The sequence below is a fragment of the Amblyomma mixtum genome, chromosome 7, assembly GCF_055824585.1.
Source record: "Amblyomma mixtum isolate Tamu chromosome 7, ASM5582458v1, whole genome shotgun sequence".
In the NCBI taxonomy this organism is placed as follows: Eukaryota; Metazoa; Arthropoda; class Arachnida; order Ixodida; family Ixodidae; genus Amblyomma; species Amblyomma mixtum.
This window is the reverse complement of record NC_143018.1, coordinates 6,924,984-6,942,905: the sequence shown is the minus strand read 5'-3', so window position 1 is coordinate 6,942,905 and position 17,922 is coordinate 6,924,984. Positions and strand designations below refer to the sequence as shown.

At 47.5% G+C, this 17,922-nt stretch overlaps 1 protein-coding gene across 1 annotated transcript in view; it reads left to right on the top strand.

The window, feature by feature from the left end:
- Positions 1–393: 393 nt before the first annotated feature.
- The window catches only part of snu (ABC-type transporter snustorr), a 68,901-nt gene continuing 51,372 nt past the window's right edge, over positions 394–17,922 (top strand). The window contains exon 1 of the mRNA XM_089553703.1: positions 394–452. Coding sequence (XP_089409829.1) covers positions 447–452 — 6 coding nt within the window. The 5' untranslated portion in view covers positions 394–446. The remainder of the gene's footprint in view (positions 453–17,922) is intronic.

Below are 17,922 nucleotides of genomic sequence, written 5' to 3'. Positions count from 1 at the left end.
TGAAGACTCTGGCTAGTTTGATACCAGCTTGTGGGAGGGCGGCAATGGCTCTCCAGATTGCGAGAGACGCCTCGTTTGAGCGCGGAGCCATCGGACGCGTGGCGCATCGGCTCCGTGGATTTGCAGCTTAGCGTGGAGGGGAGTACTGGAAATCCCGAGCATGTGCAGAGCCAACTACATGCTACTACGTGTGGTTGGTTCCCCCGTCTGTGTTAAGGCACCGCCACTGCGTCACCGAAGCATCAACAAGTTTCCTTCTCCGAAAAAGCGGCGGAATCCGTACTTTCAAGTGTGCATAGGCGGCTGCTCAAGCCCGCTGACGTCAGTGTTTACCACCGACCAACACAAGGCGCTGCCGACCGCTTCGCGGCAGGAAAAGAACCGACAGCGCGCTGTCTGTACGGGAAGCGCGCACAACGCCTTCGTCGCAAGCCCGACACGGCAGCATGGAGGTAAGCCCCGGTCTCTTCTCTCAATACCGTTATCCATGCACAGGCTATGCCGTGTTGTCAAAGCAGGGTAGATTACCAGGTTAACGAGGCCGACAAGTGATCTTAACGGTGCGTTCCTGATAATGAAGTTGCATTCATCGATGTTTGTCTGAAACTAAGTTAGCAGATAAGAGGTGCTTAGAAACGAATTAACACGAGTGGCTCGTAGTATGTGGGGAAGCTAACGCTGATGGTGAATGAAACACAGTTGTTAGCTCATGTGTTACCTTCCGCAAATCGTAATTTAGTGTGAGTATCTTCTAAGTTACACAGCGCTTCGGGCATATTATAAACTCGTGAAACTGTTTATAACCCTTTGTGGGAGATTGACAAGTGGTTTGAGAATAGTCGTGTAGTTGCCGCGTGTAGGACACTAGCCATAACGATGGCTTTTTCTCATTAAAGGGCTCTAGATTACGGGAACGGAGTGGATCCCAAGAGAAGGCAAGCGTAGCTCGGGCGGCAGAAAGTTATGTGGGCGGATGAGATTAAGGCGTTTGGGGGAATACAGTGGCCGCAACTCGCAAAGGACTGGTTTAATTGGAGAGACATAGAAGAGGCCTTTGCCCTGCAGTGGGCGTAGTCAGGCTGGTGATGATAAGAGCGGGACACTTGATACGATGCGTCAGTTGCAAATATACTATGTTCTATACACAACCCCTGTATACAACCAAACCTGATCAATGAGAACGTAATTATTCCTGGCTTTATTTGAATTACATCCGGTTCCTTTGTCTTGACTTGATATCATTTCAGTTTTGGCTGGATTGAATCGGCTTCCTATTGTTTTAGTCTAGACGTTCCTGCAGGTTGCACAGCAAATGACAACTACAAAACACTTCATGCTTACCGTAAAAAGCGCCAAAATTTTCAGTCCTTTGCCGTATCCAGCTGGTTGAAAATTTTCTCGAAAGTAACAATCTCGATCTGTTTTTATTGCGTTAGCAATAAACCCCTGATTCCCATAGGCTAAGAGAGATGTGTCGTCCCCGCACCAGGGAGAGGAAAGCACGAGGAACTTCCGCTTACCGTTATGAACGTAACAGAAGGAAAAAATGGCGCTAGCGTCTGTAGTATAGAAAAAGATCTAACCCCAAGAAGTTTCTGAAAAGAGAAAGGATCTCCCTCTCTCTCTTTCTCTCTTATGAATTTCGTACCTGCGCGGCCATTTCCACCGCTGCGCATTTGCGTGTTTCTCGAACTCCGTCAGCCGCGTTCTCTCTGGCGCTGTCGCCTGCTTTGCGGCGCCGCTCGCAAGACACTTTGGCGTCGTGTCCCTTCACGCGTTAGTGACGTCGGTGCTGCGACAACTACGGCGGTGTTTGGCTTTTGTGCTCGTGACCGTAGAAATTGCGATGAGTGCAGGGAGACGCGTAGATACGACGGGAACCGCTACTCACTTTCTCATCGGTTTCGCTCGCTTTCTCATCGGTTTCTCAATGAGCCATCGCTCATTTCGGGCTCCGTGGATCATGATTCATAAACTAGTCACTGCTCTTGACGAAGCAGCCATCGTGTTTGGTTCAAAGAAGAGTCAATTTATTTGTTTATTTATTCATTTACAAGTACTGCGGTCTCAAGGAGACCAAGCAGGTGGGCATGTGTTCAACATTTTCATTTCATTAACATCAAGTGAAAGGTTATTCTCTTGTGTTTGACATGGGGAGGAGCAGCAAAAAGTGAACAAAAATGAACAAGTTCGCATTTCAATTTAGACAATAACGACCTTCGCGTAATCAGAACCAAATGCACTTGCATGCGCTACTGCGCAGAAAAAACACAGAAAAGCACAACTGAATGAAAAGACGGGAAAATTACACAGAATATTACGTTAAAAAATACATAAGTATTTATTTAATGTAATGTAATGTAATGTAATGTAATGTAATGCCAAGTGTCTTGCGAGCGGCGCCGCAAAGCAGGCGACAGCGCCAGAGAGAACGCGGCTGACGGAGTTCGAGAAACAAACGCATAACTTGGTTTCTAGAAAGCCGAAATGAGTTCCCCCAAGAAATGAACGGGTTCCGTCAAAACAGGTCCGCGACTGACAATATCATCTCCCTCGTCTCATCAATTGAGGAGTACCTTCATGCTGGGTACATCCCGACAGCCGTTTTCCTAGACATCAAGGCCGCCTTTGACTCTGTCTTTCACCATGCAATTCTCGCCGCCTTTGCCAGTCTTGGCCTTGGAGGAAAGCTATACAAATGGATTGGGCATTATTTGAAAGAACGGCAAATTTTTATGACCACTCCAAACGGTCCAACACGCTTTCACGCAGTAGAAAGGGGCGTACCACAGGGAGCGGTGCTCAGCCCTCTCCTGTTCAATATTGCCCTTATACACCTAAGAAGAAACCTTCCGCGAGGGGTCCGTATAACAATTTATGCTGATGATATCTGCATCTGGACCGCATCACGCTCGCGCTATATTACCCAGCAACGTCTACAGAAAGCGCTATTGCACATTTCGATGTACCTGGCTTCCAGAGGTCTTCGTCTCTCGCCAGAAAAGAGTGTTGCAATGGCGTTTACAAGAAAAACGATGACCCGATATCCGCTGCTCCTAGGCGGACGATCGCTACCATATGTACGATCTCAGCGATTCCTGGGTGTTGTAATTGACTATAATCTGTCATGGACACCTCAGATCAAAAAACTCCGCGAGAGGATCACTGCAGCATCGCAAGTGTTTAGGTTCATGGCGGGAACAAGGTGGGGTAGCAACTGCCGATCAATGCTTCTCCTTGAAAAAGCCTACGTTGAAGGAACCTTGCGCTACTGTCTACCAGTGTTTCAAAGATTATCTACATCAAGCAATAAGTCTCTCGTTGCCGCACGGAACAACTGCCTGCGAATATGCCTTGGCCTCCCAAAGGGTTCCTCTGCATCAGGAACAGTAGCGGAGGCAGGATGTCTCCCACTAGAGGTGATTGCCGCCCAGGAAACTATGCGTACACATCTCCGCCATGTCCTGCAAGGGAAGAAGCACTTCCTGCACCGTGTCCACCTAACTCACAGCAACTCTAGCTTTGGCCAGGCAGTGCAGCTCCTGCCCATCCCTACTATTAATCAGCCACAGAAACTACTACCTCCGGCCTTTCCTCCATGGACACTTTCTCCTCTAAAGGTGAAGAAGTTTGTTCCAGGTGTGAATGCAAAGAGCCGCATGCCACAGGCAGCGCTTCTGCAAACTACTCTCGCCTACTTAACGGAGGAATATAGGCAGCACACCCATATCTTCACCGATGGTTCAACTACTAAAGAAACCTCTTCATGTGGCCTTTATGTGCCCTCAACAGGCCATGCCCTTTCTTACCGGCTTCAGCGGAGGACATCCTCTACGACAGCTGAGCTTCACGGCATTAAGGAAGCTGTTTCTTACATCCTGCGCCGAACCACCGACCGTTGGGTTATCTTCACCGATTCGAAAGCATCTCTCCAGATCCTGGCCAACCTGCTGAAGAAAACGAATCGCCAGCCAGTTTCCCTGGACATCGGATATCTACATCATTTAGCTATTGCCGCAGGCCACTGCATAACATTTCAGTGGGTACCTGCTCACTGTGGCATTCAGGCTAATGAAAAAGCAGATGAAGCGGCCCGTAAGTGCCATCAACATCGGAGATACATTAGAACTTTTTTTTACGAAATCTGATGCGTCCCAGGTGGCCAAAAGTTTTGCTTCCGAAGAAATGTATCGGCTTTGGAGTTTGCCGCAATATCAGTACCAATTTCTTCACTCAATCGACCCACATCATAGATCAAGACTCTCACCCAGAATTCCTCGACATCTGGAAACACTTTATCATCGACTTCGTCTTAATGCTGCATATACAAACGGCTTACGATACCGTTTCAGACAAATGGACAGTCCGCACTGTGACAACTGTGCCGCGATAGAAACTGTGGAGCATATCTTGCTTGAGTGCCCTGCATATGCTAACGAGCGTGCGTACTATGAACATTGCATGTAGAAGCTCTGCTCAGTGCCCCTTACAATGGACAAAGTTTTAGGTCCCTTAGCCTGCCTTATGCAACAGAGACTTGCAATGACTTTTCTATTCACATATTTAAAAGACATTGGACATCTCGATAAGCTTTAAATTCACTTGCACGTCACCTTCATGCATTCTTCATGCAGTGAACTTCGTCAGCCCATTTGACGGACTATGCACTCCATCACTCCATAGGTTACATCAATACTCGCCATTGCATCCTTAGTACCCATTTCATGGCCGCATTTTATCTTCGTTTTTTTTTTACCTCTTCCACTCTGCTCTCCTGTCTTTATCTCCCAAATTCCCCTCCCTACGCAGAGTAGCATGTCAGCGATCTTTAAACGCCGGCTAAATTCTCTGCTCTTCATTAAAGAGTCTCTCTCTCTCTCTCTCCTATGTAATATCCAGCCGGGCCCTTAGGGTATTTAAATAAATAAAATAAGTAGCGCCTGGTCAAAATTGTCTGTGGAAGAAATTTCAGCCGGCAGATCGAACTACTGACTAACTGTACGAGGAAAATAAGAATTTTTAAACAAATTAGTGCGTGCGTGGAAAGGCAGTAAATTGTGAGCGTGACGGTGTCTTGATGCGCGTGGCAGGTATGGTTGAATTTACGGCCGTCCGTTGAATTTCAGTGACTTATGATACATCGTGAAAAGAAATTTAAGTCGTGCTATAGATCTCTAGGGTAGGTATGTGGTTGTCAGCCATGAGTTGTGACGGGGAATCTGTGGACCTGAACTTGTTGAAGATGAACTTGACTGTTCGTCTCTGAACCATTTCAAGTTTACGTTTATCTTTTAGGTGAAAGGGATCCCATACTATTGCTGCATATTGTAATTTTGGCAATATGTAAGTTCTGTAGGCTAGAAGTTTTAAATCAGGAGGTGCTGTTTTCATTTTGCGACGCAGAAAGCAGAGTTTTCGAGTGGCGGCTGCGCAAATGTTCTCAATGTGTTTTGACCATGAAAGAGTGTTTGTAAACGTTACACCTAGGTATTAGGTGTACACCTAGGTAGGCACATCGTGGGAATCTATCACGCTACTGTATGTTAAATTAGCATAGACAATGAAGGCCATTGCGTGATGGTGTTTTGCTTTCACGCGTCTACATTAGCTTACTAAACTAGTTAGTGTTGCAATTCTCTATGACTGTAAGGTAAATTGTGCATGCATTAAATTTCGCGCCCTCACTGTGCACAGAATGATCCTTCTATGTTGCGCCAGTAGTATGCGTGGAATGATCGCACACTTACCACGTGAATGGTGCACGGAATTATGTGCAGAAAATGACAGCTACGACGTTGGAGATAAACTTAACACCTTAGATGAATCGACACATATTATCTATCTTATACGGAATGCTGTAACATAGACATTAGAATATTTTCAGAAATATCTTTTTCATACTGAAAGTAACGGGAAGGATATATATGGCAATAAAACCATGGCAAATATGATCTCTGTTCTCCGTACATTGTCCCAGTGCTGCGGTTACCATTGTTGACCAGCAGCACAACCAATTTTAACATGCCACAGCAGCAAAGAAATGGTGCACGAAAGCCCAAGTGAAGCGCGGCGCGCGGAGAATGATTCATCCGCCCACCTCCCCTAGCAGGCCTGATTTTGGGCCAGTCCGCGCGTGAAGCAGACGCCATGCGAACACCCCCCACACCCGCGTGTTTCGGTCGTCCGTTGGCATGGCGATTCATACTCCGTAACTGCACCGCCAACCGCCAACTGATGGAGAAATTGGCAGTAGCGTCTGTAATTCGTTTCACCCACCTCACGTCACGCAACATGCGATCAGCCGAGATCGACTCAGCGCCTGGCGAAGCAGCAGTCAGCAGCTGCGCTCGGCCATGCTCAGACTTGTCACGCTTTCTGTTGGCACGGAGCCAAAAGCAGGGCCGTTGCGCGCTTTGGAAGGTCCCACATGCGGAGAGGGCACCCATTGGTGGGAACTGCATCTATGTATCGTGCGGTAAATTAGCAGAATAGTAACAGTCGATGGTAATGATAATTAGGAGTCCCCCTTTTATTACGGGCAGGTTTTATTGCGAAAGCAATACTACTTGCACTTTCACGCCTTTGCCGTGCAGCGGCGGTGACCACCATTGTGCCGCGGCGGTGGCCACCGAAGCAATACTACTTGCACTTTCACGCCTTTGCCGTTTTCCGCGGCGGTGACCACCATCGTGCCGCGGCGGTGACCACCATTGACCTTCATTTGACCTTGATTGCATTAGATTGGATTAGATTAGATTGGATTAGATTGGACTGGCTTAGACTGGATTGGACTGGATTGGTTTGGATTGGAGTGGACTGGACTAGATTGGATTTTTGACGTGTGCAGCTGCACGGCACACTGGTCTGTCAGTGAATCAAAAGTCCTCATTTGTGTGGGCTTTCGGCGTTTTCCGTGCCAACGTATTTTCTTCTCCTTTCCATTCTTTGTTTTCTTTCGAGCTTTATTCACTTGCCTTCCTTCTCTGCGGCGTCGCCACTTCCGCTGCGATGTCCCTGGCGTGCATTTCACCGACGTCCACACAGGCCGGCATTCAGCGATCGCTTTTTGACGCGCGCATTTGGCGAACTGTGCTGCGACAAAGCGCCGTGCCATTTTCAGGAAGCGGCGAAAGCGCGAGCACGCCGGAAATGCACGGAAGCGGATGCGTGAGGCCCACATCGATTCATGAAGCCTGTCTCAACACAAAAATCCCTGCAATGCGGTTGAAGGTAAAACTGTCACCCTCCCAGGCATGCGAGGCGAGAAAGCGATTTGAGTGCCTACACGTGAGCTTCTTTAAACGGTCACGTACCAAGGTTGACAGGAAACTGAAAAAGAAATTAAAGGATAGCGTTCATTTCGGAATTGCGGACGGTCGACCGCATACCTCTGTAGCAGTGCACGGGCCAGAGAATAGTCAGTAAAGTAAGCTGTGTTCACGTTGTAAACTTCGAGACTGTTAATAAACATAATCGTCTGGCTACAAAGATAGTTAAACAGATGCAGTAACGAAAATTCATAGATATAACAGTCTGAGAGATAAATTAAGAGGGAAAACACGCAAAAAACTTTTCATAAGACAATGGCGTTATAAGGCAACAGCTTTTAGTGGCCACTACTAGATGGCACCGCCATCTGTAAGCACCCAGGAAGTGGCTACTGGGACTAGCTCTGCATGCCCTTGCCACTATGTAGGCACAGTTAGCGCCTTGTAGAAGCTGATCACATCTGCTCGCATCGTTTTATCGCAGCGGTGCATAGAAAAATGTGGACACGAAATCTCTCGCTGTTATTCTTTTTAACTTCCTGCTCAGAGGCGAAACCAGTGTCTTCCAAGTAGAAACACTGTTTTCAGAGGCACCAGAACGGAATGCTACGACTGGGGTTAATTGTTTGTGCATCATTCTTACTGCACGCTAATAAAGCGCGACACTGGAACAGAAAGGACTAACGCAAAGGGAGCGCACGAATGTGCAAGTTCGCGCAGTCCCCTTGTGTTCGCCTTTACTGTCTCAAGTGTCAAGTTCCATTAGTGTGCAGTAAGAATGTTGCCAGCCACAGGATGAAGCTGATCCCACTACGTATGTGGCTTGGATTTCAATTTTGCCAGCACGAGGCTCGGCATCTGCGTCTCAGTCTTGAACGCTGTTGAGCAGGCTTACCTTCGTGACCGCAAAAAGTACAAAACCTGAACCACCTGAAAGTGTAGCATCAAAAGCGAATTCGAAGATAATACGAAGTCATGTGAAGAAACGTGTTTTTGAGCGCATACGGGACAAAGATGTGTGCCGACGCAACGACAAGCAGCGCCCACAAAGCTGGTTAGATTGACCCCCTTTGGTCTAGCAACGGCACACAAAATGAAAGATGGGACAGTACAAAAAACTATATATCGGGACGCTTAACGCATGTGCTACACTGTTATGTTCGAATGGCACTCCAGACTTGGGATGGCCTTAAGACTCGACGCAATCCCGCCATGCAACACTTCCGAAGCGCATTCGAAAACTACTGTTCGTTTTCGGCGTACAACGATGACGGCGGCAGTCACATCAGTCACACTAGCCCGGCAGCAGCACCATCACGATCAACAGTAGCATGTCCCTGTAGTTTTTTAGGCCAACGACACCGAGATCAGCGCCTTGGTATCCTCGGCAGGTCGGCGGCTGCGTGCGATGAGCCGACGGTGAGGATATGTCCGCGCTTGTTTCTACCTTTTCCGTATTGGAAACAGGCGAAACATTTCACATGTACTTCAGTGAAACTTCGGTTGGGCCTAGTTGGTACATGATGTTGTGAAGGTGTAGGTTGTGTGTGTCTCTGTGTCTTTTCTTCGTGGTTCGGCCCGTGGTTACGCAACCTACACCTTCACAACATTTCACATGTGCACACTCGCTAAGCGGTCTCCAAATTCTTAATTTTTAATCGACGACCAGCCCCTTCGTCGACGACGAGGCCTATAGCGAGTCCGGAAGGTTCGGTCTGCGATTTTGGCGGTCGTGGAGAGCGAATTCACAAGTTTTAGCGAATGCAAACGACCATCGAGTGTAGTTTTGACAACAGTGGCCTCAAACCGACTATTGCTTACATCGCAAGACACGCGCATACGACGAACGGGAAGCGCCGCTGTGAGCACACTGCTCAGCAATGCTTCAGGCGGCCAGCAGTAGTCGTCGACGTCGTTTGTAGCAAATCAGGCCGCTTTAATTAATGCGAATGGTCACCTAACATACTTTTCAATAAAGTGATTTAACATTCCAAAAACTTGAAGCGCGCAAACAACCACTTTGCTGATTTGACATCAACTATTGGCAACCTCGGAGAAAGCAGGTTCAATTAGCGAGAACCGCCGGTCCTATGCGATGTCATCAATTCGGCTGTCAAGTGTTTCCCTGGCGGGAGATCGTATCGGCTTCCCACAGATTGTCGCACTGCGTAAACATACACTGGTACAACCGGTACAAAAGAGAAGAAATTATTTAATAGAACCAAACCACTCATTGCGTTTTACGTCATGCAAACGAGCACTAGCTGTTCGTACGCAGCGATGTAAACAAAGAGTATCAGTTCAGTCGTCCTCATCGGCGCACTCGTGGGGAAATTCACGCTCTCACGGTAAATGTTCAGTAGCATACTACTATCTTCAAGCACTCAGCGAGTACACGAGCTATCTGCTAAACAAACGGCAGAAAAAAGCGAACAGCTGATGATCGAAATCAACAGCCACAGAGCCGAAGCAGTAGCGCAGCGCGGCTGCGGGCGGGCGAAGCAACGGCCATTGGTCGGTGCGGGCTGCGTTTCGAAGGCATTCCAAAATATCTGATGTCTCCGCGCAGCACCGTCGACTCGAATGTCATCTGAGCCGAATGCCTTTGAAAAACTTCGTGTAGAAGCGTAAATTCGGCAGTCGAGTCGAATGGCATTCGGTTGGAAGGCATTCGAAACGCCCGTGTAGCAGGGGTGTCACTCACATTAGGAGTGGAATGCGGTAACATTAGAGTTCACATTTGTCGCAGCTTCTGATGCAACATCTCACTGTGTGTGCATCAGCTTCTTTGCAAGTGTCGGTCCATCAACCAGCACATTCGGACTGCTAGCTGCAGTAGCAGGCATCCGCTATGCTGTGACGACGCCAGCGTTTGCGTACATCCCATTCTTTTCTGAGTTTTTATTTGTTTTCCATCTACGTTGCCGTCTAGACACTAGGTTGCTCACAACACGGTGGCCCGGCTGTGGTGACGTCACGTAACATACCTCAACTGCCCAGGGTTGCCCGACAAGGCAGGTTGTGATGACGTCACAAAGTCACATGATCTCTCTTAACCAATCGGCGAATTTCTTAACAGCGGACATCGGTGGGTTTTGGTCTGCCGACAACTCTAATTATATTGTGTTAAACAAGACAATAAGAGTTAAGAAATATGATGATAGATTTGTGTAGTTAGGCCGATGCGAATTAGGCGCTGTTTTCCCTTTGGTTCCGGTGTTCAGATCCAGTGTTCGCGGGTGGCAGTTGTTCGGATAGCGATAATAGATTAATGTCCATATATGCGGTATCAGAATACAGCCAAAACGTGCTAACTAACAGGCTGGTTAACTGACATTGAATAGTTTAACTAATGCTGTTAGCCTCCTTAATTATTGATAGGCGTGTAGTACACCGTAAGCAACGTCCTTATCATTTTTTAGAATTTCGAAAACGCGGTTACCTTCGGCGCTGTGGCCCAATAAATTTTGCTTATTTCGACGAGTTACGTGCACTGGAGAGGTCGCTTTGCCTGCAAGCTTATCTAAATTGCGCGTATTTTGGCTCGGTTTAGCCAAAAGTTGTTGGGCCACAGCGTCAAGGGTAACTGCGTTTTCGAAATTCTAAAAACTTATATGGGTGTTACTTAGTGACCTGCACGTCTCTAAGTAATTGGGGAACCTAAGAGTGGGAGATGGACGCGACACAAGGGCTGTCCGATTTGCGTTTGTATGCCTCAATCAAATAAGCAGAGGGCAAACAAGAAACAGCTTAAATAAAAAGCGGTAGGGGTTTAACGTAGTTAAATCGAGTAAACATGCCAAAGCCGGTGTTCATTATTCAGTTGGGACACTTAAGCTCCGTTCTAAGGGTATGAGGCGTAGATTTGATGGGTTAATGGCCATATGTGCAGAGACGGTAATCGTCTACTTAACATTCATAGGCCGCGGCGAGTCCTCATACCACTACCAGCGCGATGCGCCACTGCACTAGCTATATCTATCACAGCCACCGGTAGTGATTGTGCGACCGATGTTGTTCTTCCCGTAAAGTTTCTTACTATTACCTAGAGGGAAAGCTGGCGGCGCTGCACTTCAGCCAACATGGACGCCCAAGGCATCATGGGGCGGTGAGCTACTTGTTGCGGCAGAGTCGTAGTTTTTCGGGAACACGGAGTGTCATTACTAAGACGTTTCATTCCAAAAACGCTGTTCTCCGTGAGTGCGCGCATACGTGCTGCTTCTTCAGAGAATGGCCGTCAAACGGCGCGCCCCGCACGCAGGCGGCTTTGGCGCGAATGTAGTGCGCAAAAGCCATAGTTGCGAAGACGCAACAGCACACGACGCCAATAAAAGGTTTTTCTTTTCCGAAATGCCATTAAAAAACCTCTTAAATTGTTTAAGCACCAAGCTTTTTTTTCTAAACATACTTCTTTTTAGAAGTGCGCCTGTTAAGCGCGAAATATTAGTTTCTGTAGTGTGTAATACTATGCCGATAGGAGAGCAAGCCATCTCTTACTTTGGGTAAGTTTTGCATTTACATGCTTTTCCGCTCGTTTGTTTCAATTTATAGACAGGGCATTGAATGTTAGGGCATTCTTAATTATCAAACGACGTCTATTTTTTCCTTATTTTTTGCCAAAAGTTGTGGTTCTGCAGTCGGTAGCTCCCCGGCCCATGACGCTTAGAGCGCCCATGGTGGCTGAAGTGGTCTTGAGGAAGCTCCACGAAAACTCCTATAGACGGCGCCAGCTTTCCCTCTAGGTAACAGTAAGAAACTCTGTGGCTCTTCCCGAGCAACCTCATGCGTTGCTCCTCCGAACTTACACGAGCTTACCCGGGTAACTGAGTTCACCTCGGGTTAGCTGGGAGCAGAAGGCAAGATGACAAGATTCTTGCTCGGCGTTGTTAGGCCTTGGAATGGTGCTGCAGCACTAAAAACAGAACGGGTGTAAACATGGCTTCAAGACGGAACAAAGGCCCCTACACAGCCTTCATTTTGTAAGTTCCCATCGGCTGTTCGCTGCGAACGGCACGCTGCATTTGGCGTTGTCTGCGGACGAGCACGAGTTTTCTGCCGGGTTAGTTGTGAAGGAGGTTACCTGAACCCCGAAGCCGTATACGTATACTCGTTCCCTTGCTTTTGTGCGATCTTTTGCCGTCCCTCTTCTCATAGTATACTGAGGGATGAACCGTATACATGTCAGCCTCTGCTGACGTCCTGTCTCTGTGCTGTTCTCACAGCTTGATGTCGCTGGCCACATTAGTACGCGGACGAAGAAATCATTTCCCTGTTGGAAAGGACCACCTTTCGCTTTACATCTGAGGCGGCATAGCGCTCAGGTGCTTGTGCAAGTGCGAGTTGACTTATAAGGCTGTAGTGTAAGTATGAGACCGGTCCCTTTAAAGGAAGCTGTAATTTGAGCATCTCAACTAGCCACCAAAGCATTTTTAACACACTCTAAAACCTTTGGGAGGAACGTTTTCGCGTTTTAGCTGGAACCCAGCGCAGTCACTCCAGTTAGCTATCGAACCTGCTCACCCTCAGCAACGACGCTGTGGTGAGGAGCAATCTGTCAACGCCCAGCGCTAGCAATTCAACACCGCTGCAGAGTGAAAAAAGACGAAAGGAAGGAAGGCTTAGAGATGCATACTATTTGCTTGGTTCCCTTCTTCTTCAATGCAGCCTCCATTCTTCCTTTCATCGCACCAAACAGAGCGCCGCCGTATACGCCGGGCCTCAGTGCGTTGTGCTTCGCGTATCTGTCTTCGGCCTGAAAGGCGTACAAATGCCGTTTTCCTTCATCTCCTCGACCTTAGGTCATATAAAGACGTGAAAGAATGGACATCCCCCCCTCATTTCGCACTCATCCGCCCGCTTTTCCTCAGCCGTCGCGGACGGCATCGGCGTACACACACGCCCGCTTTTTCCTATATCAGGGAGAAGGCCTGCGAGAAAATCTCCGGCCGCGACAACAATAGGAGACGCCAGCGACCCGGCTGCCATCGCACATACCGCATCCATTCCGCTGTATGTGTCGGGCTGACGTCCCCGAAGCAGTCAGGAATATGCCAGAGCTGTGGGACCATGGATTTAGCCAAGAAAGCGATGCGGAGTGGAGAAGAGGTGGCCTTAACGCTCGACGCCTGCTTAACGATTCCTCCCCCGCCCTCCAAGCCCTGAGCACCGTACGACCCTGCCTGTGGTGTGACACCACCACAGGTGCCTCATAAGTAGGGCCCGGAAATTTAGGCGCTGAAGAACGCCGAAATAGGCAGGCATCTGGGCTATAAAAAGTATTGAAATAGGCGCTATAAAGCAAAAATAGGCGCTATAAAGCAAAAATAGGCATTTTGAATAATACTCTTTATTCATAAGTGCAATATTTTATAAGTCATGCACGGAGCGTACGCAGTCCTCAACTGAAGCAATAAAGCGCATTCTCAGGTGTTCGAACTTGTAGCGCCTTCGGTTTACGCTAAGCATAGCTTTGTAGTTTAAAAGTCTTCTTTGACATCGCATGAACTTAGTGGCGCGAACCTAAAACATGAGAGTTTATAAAGGCTTCGGCCTTCAGGTGGACCGTATCGTCTCCGCGTAGAAAGTCTCTGATTTGGGAAATTTTTTCTAGGCATCTATTTTTTTTCTACCAATTGTTGCATCTTCGTAGAAGCAGTAGCGCCCTTTTCTTCCAGTCGCCCAAGTGCTGCTGGTACTTCTGCCACTACCTTCAACGATTCATCTATTGAGAGTCCAGCTTTTTCCAACCTTGTCATCCTTCCCGTCAATGTTGAGAAGTTTGCACTAATGTATGTCAGGCTCTTTCCAAACTCGCCTCTTGCTACACTTCGAGATAAACACTTCGTCACACTGCGTTCAAGTTACAATTCGAGAAAAACGTCCGGCGAGACCCGCGCCTTTTATGCGTGCATCGGCGCGCGCCTTTCACCATACATAGACAGATGTCTCAAAATTGAAAAACGGCACCGGGGACCGAAGCGCCGGATTTAGGCATTTATGGGCAAAAAGTGCGGTTAAATAGGTAGTATTTCCTAAAAGATGACAAAAAGGCAGGCAAGTGCAAAAGTCCCCCCCCCCCCCCCCCCCCCGCGCTTTAGGCATTTATAGGCATGTTTAGGCAAATGCCTAAATTTCCGGGCCCTACTCATAAGACACGCGCCTCACTATCTTTGTCATGAAATAAGCGCTCCAAACGTACAAGCAGCCAGGAATTAGTTTACGTTTTATTTCATAGGGAGCACGTCCACCACCGCAAGCGCGAACGCGAGCGCTCCGCTTGATGTGTATTCTGCCGCGTCTACATTGACAGCTCCTTCGTCCGTTCGCCCTTCCCCGGGTGTCGCGATTGGACAGACGTCGCTTTGCGCTCCCAGCGGGTGCGCGGATTTCGAACGGTGCGAAACCCAGTCGGTTGAGTCACAGCGGCGAGGATAGTCACGTTTTCGAAATTATGAAAACTTATACGACTATTACTAATGGTTGGCTGCAGATCCCTACCCGCAATCAGGCGCCTATTGCTAATACTTAAAAAGTTGACTACTAGAATTTAGTTCGTCACTTTATTAGACAACATGATTCGGCTCTTCTTTGACACCCGGCAACACTAATATTACTATGCCGCAAAAAGCTTTTGTTTACCTCAAAAACTCTGTTTCAAAAATTAATGATGGCCTATCTCTACACCACCTGGTTTATCGTGCTGTGCACCTTTATCGCCGCGAAATTAAAAAATTTACCCTCCTCAACCGTTGGCTCGTTTGCGGTGAAACTGTCCACGGAGCTTGCATACTGCAGTCATTTCTCTCGAACAGCGGTATTTACCTGTTTTGGGCCTGCATGATGCAAGCTTTGAATTGTGTACGCCGAGATCGAGGGGCCGAAACCCGTCAACACCGGGTTTCCACCGTAGGGCGGCAGCAACGCCATGTGTCGTCTGCACAGCCGCTGGCGAATACGGGAAGGCCGGATAATCATCATCGTCGGCCGAGTTGATTCCAGTGCTGGACGAACTATCCGGTCTCACGCCGCACGGACACATTGTCCCAGCAATTGTTCTGAACCCTTCACTCGTTCCCATTTGCCCGAATTGCGTTTCCCTTTCCATGGCCTATAGTTTAAGCTATTTAATGAGATAGTGAATAATATAGACAGAAGCGCCGAAGCATAATGTGCTGCTCACAAATGCCGCGAAAGGTTACAAAAATAACAGCGAAAACGGTGTTTCTTGGGGAAACATAATGAATTAAAACAGCACAAAATCTTCCCACTAAAAATTTTCTTACTGCGCGATCAAAAAACACAATGTAAATGCATTATCTTCAAAACTTTTTCGAGTGCGTAAGCAAATTATTTGTTTTTCTATAAATTTTTTAGTGAGACCAACTTTTGCACTCCTCTGAGAAATTCAAAGCGCTGTAGTATGACGAGGGAATTTTTTCCTCCCAAGTTGCTGAGGGTAATTACTTCAGACTGTTCAATAAAAAGCCACAAATTTTATGGACAATCTCGGGCGGGGTCGAGCGCAAACTCTGGTACGTTTGGCCCGGAATGACCCTCCAGCCAACTTGAGCAACATTGGTAAATGCCATCCACTGTGTCTCACAAGCTTGTGAAAGGTAAAAAGGTAAAAAGTTCAGACGTGGTCGTTCCGACAGCACTGTGGCAGCTTTGATCGATCACTCCGAATTTTATAGTGTGAACAAGGCAGCACTATGGGAGAGAGAACATCAGCGATTTAAACTTGCTCTTCTCTTTCATTAAAGCATTTTACAGCAAAATCTATTACATAACATAGATTTAGGTTTATAACATCAAATTATGATTCTTGGTCGAGTGTTACTAACATCAAATCCTCCGTTGGTTTACCTTCTTTGGCATCCCGTCGTAAGATAGCAAGGCTCTGTCTATTTCATAAACTTTATTATAATTTTCCCCAACTGCGTGAGAGCCTAATTTTGCCCCCTTTAAGATCATCGCGACGTTTGTTTAATTGCCGTAGTATTCAACGCATTCATGGTTCAACCAATGCGTTCAATTCCTCGTTCTTGCCAGCTGCCATAGCCGAGTGCAATGTCCTTCCAGACAGTGTTGTGAATGAAGTTAATTCCCTAAAATTTAAACAGATGTTAATTGATTTATTCCCCAAATAATTCCTGTTGAAGGCCCGTTTTCTATCTCTTTCTTTCTTTTCTTTTTTTTCTTTTTCTTTCGTTTACCTACTTACTCGCTTGTTTTTCTTTTGAAGTGTTCACAGCTTTATCTACATGTGTCTAAGTTAATGTTCCAACTTTGTTCTTTGTGACTTGATTACTGTTCGCCCCCCCCCCCCCCCCCCTTATTTAACGCCCCCTGGGGCCCTTAAGGGTAAATAAATGATGATGATGATGATAGAACTGTTCCTGCCGGATTCAGAGCATGGTCTATCAACGTCTGGTCACATGACAGCGTTGACAGGCCGTATCCTGTGACGTGGCCAAGCATGTGACAGTTACAATCGCTGTGGAAGCCCAGGTTGCCACGAAGTCCTCGGGTGCTTGGCAGAAAGACAGGCGACAACTTTCGATCAGTTCAGCGAGTTACGCAACAGAGCCTTAACAACTGACAATTTTTATTGTCCTTCCTTTTGTAAGTTGCGATGCACCTCTTTTGTGTCGTAGATTATTAGGCGACAGTGTTGATATTCCGAGCGCTTCGCTCATTCGGGCCAACAAAGTAGACAGCGTCGTGCTTCCGCATGTCCAGCTCTTTTTTTTCCCTCTCGCTCGCGTTGCGGCTGCTCTCCGGACTCTGCTAACGATCATCGTAGATTCTGAAGCTCGCCTTCGGCCACCCCCCCAATGCTTCGTTTTGTCTCCTTCGGCACAGCACAAACGAAACCAGCGCACGGGGACGTCGCCTGTATATGCAGGAGGCCGCTGCTCTTGATAAACGAAGTCACGCGCCTTTCCGACTGCTCAATTATAAGTGGGCAGAGAGAAAAAAAAAGGTCGGTCCAACTACGATTTGATCAGTATAAACAGCGATAAGGACGCCATCTACGCACCGCCGCCGCAGACAGATGACTCAGAATGCCTACGCCTTATTCCCTTGCATTTTGATGTGTTGTGATATTAACGGTTGCAGTTAGTATATCACCTGCTTTCTTTTTTTTTCACTTACTCAGCTGCTGGGTTGTTGCTATCGTTCTGACCTCCTTCGCCCCTTTAATGTACAACTGTATCCATTTCACTGCCTCCAAAGCATCGTCGTGTGTTGTGTAGTGAAGGGCCCATGACTTGTGTACACGGTAGTAGGAAAGTTATGGGTAAAGCTTCTTACAAAAATGAGCTCACCAATCTTCACCCAACGTATCTGTCTTATATTGACGGGCCCAGGATCCGCATTTATGCTGGTCGGCAGATATTTCAGTGTACTCGGGATGATCATTGAGATCTCTAAATTTTTTTAATGTCGACGTGCACCATATTTCTATAGCTCGCGCGTCTTCCGCAGTGGTAATGCGGTACTCAACAGTCCTCCATCTGCACAAGATGAAGAAAACAGTACGAGAAACGCAAGGAAGAGCGTCGAGAAAAAAAAGTGGAGAAAGAGAAAAGAAGGCGCTGCTCGCATATTGTCCTGCGCCTAAGCGGCAAACCGCAGCGAGCCAGGGCGG